The 13,189-nt window shown below is 47.4% G+C and overlaps 1 protein-coding gene across 1 annotated transcript in view; it reads right to left on the bottom strand.

Moving 5' to 3' along the window:
- The window catches only part of NMT2 (N-myristoyltransferase 2), a 33,011-nt gene extending 22,545 nt beyond the window's left edge, over positions 1 to 10,466 (bottom strand). Inside the window, exon 1 of the mRNA XM_086614575.1 lies at positions 10,357 to 10,466. Within this exon, the coding sequence (XP_086470701.1) occupies positions 10,357 to 10,466 (110 nt within the window). The remainder of the gene's footprint in view (positions 1 to 10,356) is intronic.
- Positions 10,467 to 13,189: the final 2,723 nt, after the last annotated feature.

Genomic DNA, 13,189 nt, shown 5'->3' with positions numbered 1-13,189 from the left:
TTTGAATGTACAGGGGAAAGGAAGGAAGCGAGGAACTGAGAGCATTGGTGAAAAACTTCCAGCAAGTGGTTTCTAATTTGTTTTATTCTCAGATCCCAGCACAATCAGGCGTTTTGACATAAGCGTCAAATTGCGACACTATATAACAGCCAGTGCTCTCCTCCAGGCTATAACCTGCCACAAACATGAGAGGACCAAATTCAACAGAGTTGACAGGAACTCAGGAAAGTAACCTCCCTGGAAAGTCAGTAACTATTAGTGGCCTGATATTTTTATCCCTTCATGCTCAACCATCAGAGACTTCTGAATCTGAGAAGAATCCAAACAAACAAACAAAAAATCTCTGTTTTCAGGGAATTATGTTTCTAACTTAAGTAGAGGTGAAAGTCTTGCTGAAATCTCAGTAAGAAACAACACAAAACCAACCAGGTATGTGTGTTTTAAAACAGTAAGTAAAATAGGGTAAACTTTAATAATAAAAAAAACCAGCAAAATATATATTGCACTTGCGGATTCTGACATATTTTGACTATCGATAATACAACTCCTTTCTTCTTTAAGGAGATTCTAATTTGACAAATAATCAAGATATAGAATCAAGATTAGATTAGCATTTGCAAAGTGTGGGAAGTGTTGGCAACTCTCAGACATAAGGCAAATAAGGAGACAACAAGTCGGTTAACATTGAATCCCCTTCAAGAGGTTAATCTCCCAGCAAAACCACACGTACATAACGGAGCTCAAGGCAGATACTGGGGTTTGGGGGCTTGGCTGTTTTTCACCGGAAAAGAAAAAAGTCAATGCAACAAGCAATTGTATATTTTAATTCTGGAGGGAAAAGAAAATCAGATATGACGCTGGCAAACGAAAAGAAAGAGAACTCAGAAGAACTTCAAGTTGAGATCCACACATTTGCAAGAGCCATTCGTAATATGCTCACTTTCAAGATCACGATGCCTAGCCTTAGCATTTATACCATCTATAACAGAGCTGGAGTCAGCAAGAAAACACTCAAATGTCCAACTGGGAGGCCAAAAGCCTGCAACTGATCAAACATGCAACTGAACAAAGATTCATTTTTGTGAGATCATTACTGTTCTCTAGAACAGCCTGTAGTGAAAGATCAACCCCGGGAATTCCTTAACATTCACAGTTACATTGGGTTAAATTATGCTCCCAGAAAGAGGGGAGAGAGTTATAAATGCAGGACCCTCTGGGATCGGACCAGGGAGTCACTTAAAGGACAACAGTGTAGCAGACCAAATACTCACAAAGGAGAGAGAAGAGTATTTGTAGTATTACTAGAAGTCTGCAGAAACAGAAGATTGAGTTGTATAAGTGACACAGGAAGAAAATTTTCTGTTGCAGAACGAATCGTAAAATGGTTTGGGTTTGGAAGGGACCTTAAAGATCACCTCGTTCCAACCCCCCTGCCATGGGCAGGGACACCTTCCACTAGAACAGGTTGCTTAAAGCCTCATCCAACCTGGTCTTGAACTCTTCCAGGGATGGGGCAGCCACAACTTCTCTGGGCAACCTGGTCCAGTGCCTCACCACCATCTGAGTGAAAAATTTCTTCCTTACATCTAATCTAAATCTGCCCTCTTTCAGTTTAAAGCCATTACCCCTTGTCCTATCACTACACGTCATTGGAAAAGTCCCTCTCCAGCTTTCCTGTAGGCCCCCTTTAAGTACTGGAAGGCTGCAATAAGATCGCCCTGGAACCTTCTCTTCTCCAGGCTCAACAGCCCCAACTCTCTCAGCCCTCGGATCATCGGTGCTTCAGCCCTCGGATCATCTTCGTGGCCCTCCTCTGGACCCGCTACAGCAGCTCCATGTCCTTCTTGTGTTGAGGACTCCAGAGCTGAACACAGTATTCCAGGTGGGGTCTCACGAGAGCGGAGCAGAGGGACAGAATCACCTCCCTCGATCTGCTGGCCATGCTTCTTTGGATGCAGCCCAGGATATGGTTGGCTTTCTGGGCTGCAAGTGCATATTGCTGGCTCACGCAGAGCTTCTCATCAACCAGCACTCCCAAGTCCTTCTCCTCCAGGCTGCTCTCAGTCCAACTCTCTGCTCAGCCTGTATTTGTAATTGGGATTGCCCCGACCCATGTGTAGGACCTTGCACTTGGCCTTGTAAAACTTCATGAAGTTCACACAGGCCCATCTCTCCAGCCTGTCAAGGTCCCTCTGGATGGCATTTCTTCCCTCCAGCATGCTGACCACACCACACAGCTTGGTGTCATCAGCAAACTTGCTGAGGGCGCACTCAATCCCACTCCATGTCGTCAAAGATGTTAAACAGCACCGGCCCCTAAACCAACCCCTGAGGAACGCCAGTGTGAAGATACTGCCTGATCAACCAGACAATTCTATTAACAACTTCCAAACTTTCAGTTTAAAATAATCAAATTTAAATCTATTTGAAGACCTATGCATTGAGCTGGCATTTTGTACAGAATCTAAACACAAAACAGATCCAGGGGCCTGGCAACAGCTTATAAATATGAGAAAGTAAAAAACCAAATGTGTACAAGACCTAGGACTTCATCACCTCTGGCAAAACTGAGATAAAAATACTAGGGAAAGTGATTTCGTCTTTGCTAAGATTCATTTAATGAGGTACTCTTCTTGAACTGTCCACAAATTTTTGACTTTTCCTCTAACATCTCCCATACAGCAAACAAATGATGCCACTGTGTCCTTGAGTCGACTCCCAAGAGCTTTTGTGTTGGATCTAAGTCTACTAGGAGTTTCAGCAAACACCACTCTTGAATGGATACCCTAAGCAGGCACTGAGCCCCGAGTCGCACTGGTGCAGCTCACTTATCTTCTCGCCTTTCAGCAGGAGTCGTCCCCAATTACACCACGGGGAAATTCTGCTCACCGGGATTACCTTAGGGTCAATGTTTTATTCAGTTTGGTGAAATAATAAACGGCTGTACTCAAAAAAAAAGTTTGGCAGCTATGGAGAATAAGTAGCTTTGCCAAGCTTTACTAATGTTATCCTCAGTTAAACTGTACTTTTACCAGTATAATCTTAGTTTATTCTTTGACCAGCTCAAGGTCTTTTTCACACGGAAATGCATAATTTTTTTTTAGCTAGGAAAGAGGGAAGATGGGACTAAACTGCTGTAAAAGATAGATGGTGTTTAAAATAACTCATTTTTTTAATATCTTCCCAAATCCCAATCCTCGGTTTATGACCTTCAGGTTTAGAGCTTTCACATTGCCTCTTACAGGAGAAATACTCATATCTTTTACAGGTTATCCAGGGAATGTTCAGAGGAGTTACTTATGCACAGTCTCCTGCTTGGGTCAGTCTTTCTTTACTGTTACAGTTCACAGAATGTAGAAAGAGGATTTAAGGAGAGATCCATTTGTCCTTCAACTCTTTAGGCACACCTGCAGCCCAGAGATTTGGCAGTGGGCAGCACGCAGAAACTTCTACTGAGTAAACAGGCTTGTCTAACACAAGTTACAACCAGAGATATCAAGCAAATTAGGGTAAAAGCAAAACCAAAACATCTCAGGACTTTTTGTCCTTCTCATACTCTGCCTTGAAAAAGAACTGAAAGGCTCTAAAACTGGGAGTAAGAATGGCTGGGAAGGGAGGAACTTTGTTACTCAACTTATAATTATGCTGGACATGACAGCACAAAGGATATGCAAAGGTAACGAGATTAAAAGCAAAGACTCCTACTAAAAGCTCTTCTCTTAATTAAACATTCTTGTGTGCTGAGTAAGATCTGAATTTTCCTTTGATACACCTATATGATGACACTCTGAAACCCATCTCACTCTTAGAAGTTTTGGGGAAAAAAGTTTCCCCCTTCTATGCAAGCTGACCTTTAAGGGTGAAATCTCTTCTGCTGAGCTACCCTGCTACCATAGAAGTGATACAACTCGGAGAACAGGTCCCATGCAGGAAGCAGGAAAAGGATATGTGACTCACATTGATGCCACATCTGTCAAGTTAGAAAACGTAACTTTTTCATGCATCAGATCAACACATCTGCCCTAGTCCTGCCCACCACATAGATCACAGCTGGTTACACTAAGAAAAATATTCAACTTTAGACTTGGGCAAGATTTGGACTGTGTCAGTCTGGTAGAGACACACTTACACCAGGAGCGCCTTTCTGACAGGAGGCTGAGGTGCACCTAAGCACAGACGTGGTCCAAGATATTTTTATCTGCATCCACGATGATGGTTTTGTCACTTTGATGAATAAGAAAGAAGTGAGGCCATCACAAAAGTGACATGCAAATTAAAATTCAGCTGAGGTAAAAGAAGAGGCAAAAGACCTCGTTCTGCCCCGAAAAGACTTAACCTTGCCACAGAAACAGGCTGTGGATGTGAGTCAAAGATAGCCACTTAGGCCCACATTTTTATGATTTTGTCTGCAAGTTACAAATGCAAGCCCATGATCCCACCCACATACCTTTCCACTTATGTACACACATCTGGTGTTTTGCATAAATGTGAAAAAAGACTTCTGCTTCTCCCTGCATGTGTTGTTTTTTTGGGTTTTTTTAAACTGAAAAATGGGGATACTTACTGCATTTGGGGAAGAGTGTGGCAAAGGCAGAGAAACTTACTTTGTAGAGCTCTGAGAAAAACCATGAGAAGCTGAGATGGAAGAATCAGGAGGCACGTTACAGTTACCCTACTCAGGTGGTCAAACCGTTTTGGCTCCCTTGGTTTGGACTTGAGGCTGTCTTTCCCACCGAATATTCGTCAGTGTTCTTTTAATTGCCTTCTTGGACACTAAACTCTACTTTAGCAGAAACAGCTTTTTGCAATATCAACATCCGTTTTAAATTACATGGACTGGTAATTTTAGTGATTTCTGAAATTTAGAACCAAACATGTACTTTAGATGTTTATTTTTAAGCTGCAAAGGCCTAGGCTTGTGCAGGGTTTTTGCCTTCACAGTATTTTTTCTCTCTCTGTGAGTAAGTGAGGTTGCAAAACCACATTTCTGAAGATGTTATATAGATCTTTTTGATCACAAAAATCAGATCTCATGCATATAGGCAAGACTCCAAAAAAGTCTTATTTATATTAGAGCTGTCCTTGGTTCATAAAGAAAACAGAGGCTTAGATGCCTGTACTTGAAGACCAGGTTCGAGAACATCTGAGGAACTTGAAGGTGCACAAGTCCATGGGACCTGATGAGATCCATCCGCGGGTCCTGAAGGAACTGGCGGATGAAGTTGCCAAGCCACTGGCTATTGTATTCGAGAAGTCGTGGCGGTCTGGCGAGGTCCCCGATGACTGGAAGAGAGGGAACATAACCCCCATTTTTAAAAAGGGGAACAAGGAGGACCCGGGCAACTACAGACCGGTCAGCCTCACCTCTGTGCCTGGCAAGGTCATGGAGCAGATTCTCCTGGGAACCATGCTAAGGCACATGGAGAGCAAGGAGGTGGTGGGTGACAGCCAACATGGCTTCACCAAAGGCAGATCGTGCCTGACCAACTTGGTGGCCTTTTACGATGGGGTGACAGCATCGGTGGACAAGGGTCGACCAATGGATGTCATCTACCTGGACTTGTGCAAAGCTTTTGACACTGTCCCGCACGACATTCTTCTCTCTAAATTAGAGAGTCATGGGTTTGATGGATGGACCACTCGGTGGATAAGGAATTGGCTCAATGGCCGCACTCAGAGAGTAGTGGTCAACGGCTCAATGTCCAAGTGGAGACCGGTCACGAGTGGCGTCCCTCAGGGGTCCGTGTTGGGCCCGGCCCTCTTCAACATCTTTGTCGGTGACGTGGACAGTGGCATGGAGTGCACCCTCAGCAAGTTCGCCGATGACACCAAGCTGTGTGGTGCCGTTGACACGCTGGAAGGGAGGGATGCCATCCAGAGGGACCTTGACAGGCTGGAGAGGTGGGCCCGTACCAACCTCATGAAGTTTAACCAGGCCAAATGCAAGGTCCTACATCTGGGTCGTGGCAATCCCAGGCATAAATACAGACTGGGTGGTGATTGGATCGAGAGCAGCCCTGAGGAGAAGGACTTGGGAGTACTGGTGGACGAGAAGCTCAATATGAGCCGGCAATGTGCTCTTGCGGCCCAGAAGGCCAACCGCGTCCTGGGCTGCATCAAGAGGAGTGTGGCCAGCAGGTCGAGGGAGGTGATTCTCCCCCTCTACTCTGCCCTCGTGAGACCTCACTTGGAGTACTGCGTCCAGTTCTGGAGCCCCCAACATAAGAAGGACATGGACCAGTTGGAGAGGGTCCAGAGGAGGGCCACGAAGATGATAAGAGGGCTGGAGCACCTTTCCTATGAGGACAGGCTGAAAGAGTTGGGGCTGTTCAGCCTGGAGAAGAGGAGGCTCCGGGGTGACCTTATAGCGGTCTTCCAGTACCTCAAGGGGGCCTACAGGAAAGATGGGGAGAGGCTGTTCAGGAGGGCCAGTTATGATAGGACAAGGGGTAATGGTTTTAAAATAGAGGGAGGTAGGTTCAGGTTGGATATTAGGAAAAAATTTTTTACTATGAGAGTGGTAGAACACTGGAACAGGTTGCCCAGAGAGGTGGTGGATGCTCCATCCCTGGAGACGTTCAAGGCCAGGTTGGACAAGGCCCTGAGCAACCTGATCTAGTTGGAGATATCCCTGTTCCTTGCAGGGGGGTTGGACTAGATGACCTTCGAAGGTCCCTTCCAGCCCTAACCATTCTATGATTCTATGATTCTATGATTCTATGCAAAGGGCTTTCCCATTGCTGTATTAGACCACCACCACTCAAGAGAATGAGAAGGTCCTGACCAGAACGGCTTATGTCCTTCAAATTTCACTTACCAGCAAACTACCATTACTAACAACCTCTTTGGACAAAGATTTCATTTGCATACATTTCAGTACTTGGAAATGCAAGTTTTTTGAGCATGAAAACGTAGTAGCAATGCCTTAAAATCTAACCCAACAGATATTCCTCAAAGCTCTGCATGTTTCCTCTTCCTCCCCCTTCAAGTCTGTAAGGTTGTACTCCAAGATGTAAATCTCTCCTGCTAAAACTGAGCACTGCCTCCAGTATCTTAAAAATATTAAAGAAAAAAAAAATCAAAAAGTAGTACTAGTTATAAAGTTGCCACTTAACAATAACCAAAGGGGAATACTACTAAAACATTCAAAGTAAATCATTTGTGAGAGCTGGGGGGAGTTGTCTAAAGGTCATACTTTTTCCTCATCTGTTTACTAAATGTTCTGTGCCCAAAGACTTTCTGCCATTGGGCATAAGGAGCTATTTAGAATGAACTGAGAGATCTTACAAAGCTAGGCTCAGCAGAGTGGATTCAGGTGCAATAAACACAGTTTTTCTACATACACACTAACAAACCTATTTTGTAAACAACACTTTATTATGAAACAGAACAAGTACAGCATAATGCATCTAGCAGGAGCAAGCTGCAGACACAGAATAGGAGAACAGCAATGAGTCACACAACATACATAATCCTGCATCTAAAAAACAGGAGCAGAAACAGAGGACAAAGACATTTGCACAGTTGAGAGCTATAACACAGTATTTTCTGCTGCAGTCATTCAGTGCTCAAGTACATTTAAAAATAGCAATTTAAAAAAAAAAATCAAACTCAAATATATATATAAACCATGTTTTTTGTGGTCAGTATTATAAGGACCCATTTTCAAGTGTCAAGAAACAGCTTGAAAGTAACTTCATTTACAAAGCAAGCCTACTAGACACTGGCACGCAACACATATTCTACCTCCTCCTAAAAAGTGCGGGTTAAAATAGCATGAGAGTAAATACTGATCTGCAACAATGGAGACCATTCAGAATTTACGAAGTCAGTCGACACAGTCATAGTCTCAAGTAGTATGACTGCTCACCAATTGCTTTGGTACATAGAACCTAACCTAAAAGCTCAAAGCAAACTTTAAAGCTACCTCAAATATACTATGACAGGGAGAAAACAGGGAATAATTAGGCTCCTATTCCCATGGGTTAATCTCCCAGATCAAGAGTAGATCTCTGTTTGCTATAAAGTACAATTTTTCTTTTCATTTGATGGAATTTGTTTGAATACTTCAGCCTGCAGGCAAATAGTAGCAAATGAGATTCTCAAAGACTACACGAAAATAATGTAATTCAAAAGTCAGTATTGGACTTCATGCATCAGGAACATGATAGAAAACTGATACTAATACGCAGAGGCTTTTTCTACTGGAATGATCTACCACGAATTTAATTAAACTTCATATTACTTGTAAGCATTCACACTCTAAGATGAATAAAGTAGTTTCTTTGAAATACTTGTTAAAATATGTTCAGGATATTCAATAAAAACAAGTTTTAGAGAGAACAGCACACAGCTCGCAGCTGCAGTAGTCATCCCTCAGAGCTCAGCGAGACCTAAGTTGGAGTGGAGCAGCAAGCTGCAATTCAGAACACACCAAAGTGCAATTCTTTGTTCCCCGGCTGCTTCTCACACAGTGCTTCTGCACTCGCTGTCACAGCAGCCTGAGCGCGTAGCTGCAAGCCTGGCTACACTGCAGAGGGCAGCTACAGCTCAGTCACCTACACAAACAGAAGAGGAAAACTAGAGTAGGAGTCAGGTACAAATGAATTCCAGACAGACATCACACCTGGCTATCAAACAATCTGGCCTGGCACATCAGGTTGGCTCCTATGAAAAGCAATAAACAACCATTCTCTCTTCTTAGTGGTATGACTTCTACGTATTCAGGAATCATCAACTGTGGCATACTTGCGCAAACAAGCGTTACAAAATCCACAATATAATTAAACGCTATTTTGTCCCTTTTTAATAACCCCGGTTTATATTAGTATAATTATTTTTGACACAACTACTTTAGCACGCCTACCATGAATTCACTGACAGAGCAGCAAGCATCAAAGTTTCCCTCTTTCCTGCCTTTTAGATAAGTCAGTCTCCTAAGTGTCTTAGGTTTCTCTCGCCACATTTAAGATGCAGACCTGCTTATTGCCAAGAAATCCTAGGGGTGGGAGGTGACCAACAGCGTACATCCTCGAACATCAATCACCTGCAGAAATGCTCTCAATTAGATGAATCGGAAATTCACAGGGAAGATGTTTGTGTAGCAGTGTATAGATTAACCTATTTCTATTTTAGGTTACTCTAGCCACTCCTAATTGCGACAACAAAGTGTTTTCTCTGCAATCACGTTTTCTAACTCCCAAAAAAAGTAAATTTAAACGCAGTCGATTTTTAAAGCACGTTCCTCCCACCGGCCTGCCCCAAAAGCCCCCGGCGCAGAGCGAGGCAGACCCTCGGCACCGTGTGCCCGGCGGGGCCGCGCCGCACGCAGCTGAACGCCGCTCGGGTTCGGGTGCGAGGGGCCACCGCCACGGCGGCGGCTCCCTGCCGGCTCCCGGGCCACTGGAGACGGCGCCTGGTCGGCCGCAGCGTGGGAACATGCAAGGTGCAAGATCAGCGGAGAAAGAACTACGACCAGAAGAGCAGCGTTGGCTCCGGCTAATGCCTTGGTAAAACACGCACTCCACTCTCCGCAGCGCGTGGATTTAGAGTGAATGTTTCCTTTTTGGACAATAGGCTACGCAGGGGAGGAGTGTCTGCAGGACAGACGGACACAGACGATGCCTGGACAGGTCCCCGAGGCGCGGAGGGGAGCGTGCGGGAGGCGGGGTGTCAGGGTGCCCGCCGGGAGGGCTGGGGCCCCTCGCCTGGAACCGACCGAAACGAGTGAGGGAGCACACGGGGGCCGCTGCCCAGAGCGCCGTGACCCGCTACGGGAAGGCTTCCTTACGGCTGGAAAACCCGACAAAAGCCCCCACACGCCGAGAACGCGCACACACACAACAAAGCAGGATTCACCCTCCCGTTCAAGGCTAGCGTCCGGCGCGGAAGCGCCAGCCCCGCCGCCTCCCTCACCTCAGACCGAGGGCCTGGCCCCCCGTCCCTGCCTTCGGCGGAGGCGCAAGGGGAGCCGCGCGGGACGGCGGCGTCCTCCCACGCCCGCACGCTGCCAGCTGCGGCGGAAGGCAGCCCGGGAGGAAAGCGCGGGGAGCCGCCGGCGGGCCCCCCTCGGCCGCGGGCGGCACACGCGCAGGCGCCGCGGAGTGAGCGGCGGGCCGGGCCGGGCCGCGCCGCACCGCGCCATGCAGGCCGCTCGCCGGCTGACAGGAGCGCGCCGCACACACCCCCGCTCCGCTGCCCGCCCCGCCGCGGGGCCCGCTGCGGACCGCACGGCGAGCCCGCCATGGCCCGCTCCGCGCAGCGGCACCTCCGGCCCTACTGCCGCCGCGGGAGGCATGGGGGCTGCCTCCCCGCGCTGCCCCCGCCCGCCCCCCCCGGCTCGCAGCACGCCCCTACCCCTTGGCGTGCTCGGTCTCCTCCTCATTGTCGCCGTCTATACCGCAGGTGTCCTGGTCATCCAGCTCCAGGCTCTGCTGGCTGGCCGCAGACTCGCTGTCCTCCGCCATCACGGAGGAAGGAGGGAGGGGAGGGGGCGGGAGAGCCTATGAAAGGAACCGGGGCGCACGGGCGGATGCGGTCCGGAGGAGCTCCCTCTAGCTGCTGTCCTCCCCCGTGCTGCCGGAGGAGGCGGGGGCCGCCGCGGCCGCCCGGCCTCTCCCCGCCGCCCCGCGGGGGACCGGACCGGGGCGGGGCCGCGCTGCGGACGGCTCCGCGCCCTGCCCGGCCCGGCCCTGCCCCTCACACCCCGGCCGCGCCGCCCCCGCGCTCGGCCGCTGTCCGACCCCTTCGTAGCCGACATCTGCCCCGCGCCCCCTGCCTTCCCCGGGTCTCGGCTCGCCGCCCCGCACCGGCGCTGCCCCGCCGCCGGCGGGGAGCCAGGCGCAGGCTCCGCGGCGGCCGTCGCCGCGCTGTCGGATCGGGGCGTGCAGGCAGGTGCAGGCCCGCTCGGTGGGGCGGCAGCTGCGGGGCTCCAGCGGCACCGGAGCGCGTTTTGCCAGCTCCCGGTGTTCCCTTCTCGCACTGTAAATACTTGGACGCCGAAGTTGCCGCTGGTCGACGCTGCTGAGGCCCCCCCGACGTGGCGATCCCCCTGCACGGCTGCGGCCACCGGCTGTCGCAGCGCTTGGTGTTTTCCCGAAGCCTTTTGTATTCTACGAGCTCCACGTTTGAAAAACTAGAACCGAACGGTGAGGATTTGAACCCAGGAAAACAAACAAAGAAAAACTTGCATTAATTGTTCGAACTCTCGTGATTTCCAGGGTCCCATCAAGATTTCTGGATGGGATTCAGAATTCCTGAGTGCTTGGTTTGGCAGTGCTGCCAAACATCACATTAAAACATAATAATATGCATCGGTTGTAATTTCTCCTTATCCCCACTGCCTTCTTGAAAGTCATTTAATGTGAGGAAGAGATTGCTTCCTCCCATTTCGATTTAAGGTGATGATTTGGATTACTTTTTCCTATTTTTTATTTAAGGTGGTGTAATGCTTTGCTCTATCGGATATTGCAGGTGATGTATCAAGTAAAAGATCTCACTGGCCAAGCAGAAGACAGCTAGATGTCCCTCCAGCTGTGCCCTCACAGTCAAACTGTGAACCTGCGCTTACTGACAGCAGCCCTGGGCCACTCTTGTGTCCCACTGCACTTGGTCCTCTACAACATGCAAGTTGCCACAGGAACTTGTAATTCAAATGTGTAAGATCCTTGAAGAGTCAAAGGCAGACAATATAATGATAAAAAATCCAAGGCTCAGGTCACTCAGTCAGCTGTACTTCATCTGTAACAATTCCTCTAACTTCTCCCCACTTCTCTTGGTCTAACCAAGTAGTCAGTTGTATCACATAGAACGTTCTGCCCTCATGCTATCAAATAATTACTGAATATTTGTTTCCTGCTGCAGGTGGACTTGTGGAAGCCCCTCCTGTTTTGTTGTGAAAGGACAGAGGGAAAGACAATTCTGAATGGGTAAGAGTATGGGTTTATCAGCTGTATGATCTATCATGGTACACTCTTGATAGTCTCATGACTACATTCAAACCTGCAGTGACTGCAATCTATGCTGGACTTACATCATCTGACAGGTATTTTCTGTCTTGACGGTTTTGAAATACTAGCTGCGATGACTGGAAAATTCAAGGGTACTAAATCAATAAGGCTAGAAAATATTCAACCAGCACATTACAAATAAAATAAACCATGACATAGCACATGTATCTTTAAAGCGAGCCGTTGTTCCTGGACATGGCTAAATTGTTTAAGGTGTTGTTGATCTTCCACAAATGAATAAAAGGAGCGAGAAAAAAGTTCTAGACAGGTGGCCTACTCTCAGCTATTGCAAAACTGATGGAGTCTGTAATTAACACTTGTACAAGTATGACCTCCCAATGTCAAGCCGTCGCTGCAGTTCAGAGGGTAAATGTGCCTGCCATGTTACTACAGTTTGAAATGACCTTTAGAAGTAAACCTTCATTCAGTTGTAATGTATAGGAGAGAAAGGAAATCTCAAAACAAAGGCACAATACCCAGTGGTTTTCAGTAACAAAAAACCAATTGTGAACAGCTGCCCCATAGTCTGGAGAGAAGTTAATCCAGTAATTACTAATGATTTTTTTTCCCCCCTCATAATAATGTGTAGGAGAAAGCGAAGAACAGTACGTCAAAGACTAAACAGCTAAATTGAATCACTGTGTCAGAGAAACTGCAGGTTTAACCATCTTCTGTCCTTTACCACAATTTTCCTCACAATTGAGACATATGGAGTATAGGAAGCCTGGATCCTGACTCTTCCTGCAGTTCACAGTGACGATAAAAGAGGCAATATGAATCTCTCCCAGCAAGCTCCCACTTGCTGTCCCCTGCTTGAAGGTCTGCCTGGAAGAGAGGTCAGGAGGAGTATGGCTGCAGAATGACTGCTATGCTAGACTTCGTAGCATGCCTGAGGAATATCCTTATGGCTATTACAGTTTATCTCCTGAGAGGGAAAACTGAGATAATACTCCAGATTTGACTGTTACAAGGCCAAATGACAACACTGAATTGTGCTTTATTTTTTCATGAATATGCAATTTTTGCTTATACCACAAGTAGAGAAGGAGGCCAGAAGTGAGAGGTATGCATCTGTCCTGCACTGAGGATTTCTGATGTAGCTTTGCATTTCTGAAGTTACCAGGCAGCTTCCCAGAGTGTTTAAATTCACTCTACAGACACTGCTCAGCAGTTGCACTACT

The sequence above is a fragment of the Tauraco erythrolophus genome, chromosome 7 (assembly GCF_009769465.1).
Source record: "Tauraco erythrolophus isolate bTauEry1 chromosome 7, bTauEry1.pri, whole genome shotgun sequence".
Taxonomy (NCBI): Eukaryota; Metazoa; Chordata; class Aves; order Musophagiformes; family Musophagidae; genus Tauraco; species Tauraco erythrolophus.
The sequence above is the reverse complement of the archived record's forward strand: the minus strand, read 5'-3'. Positions and strand labels throughout refer to the sequence as shown.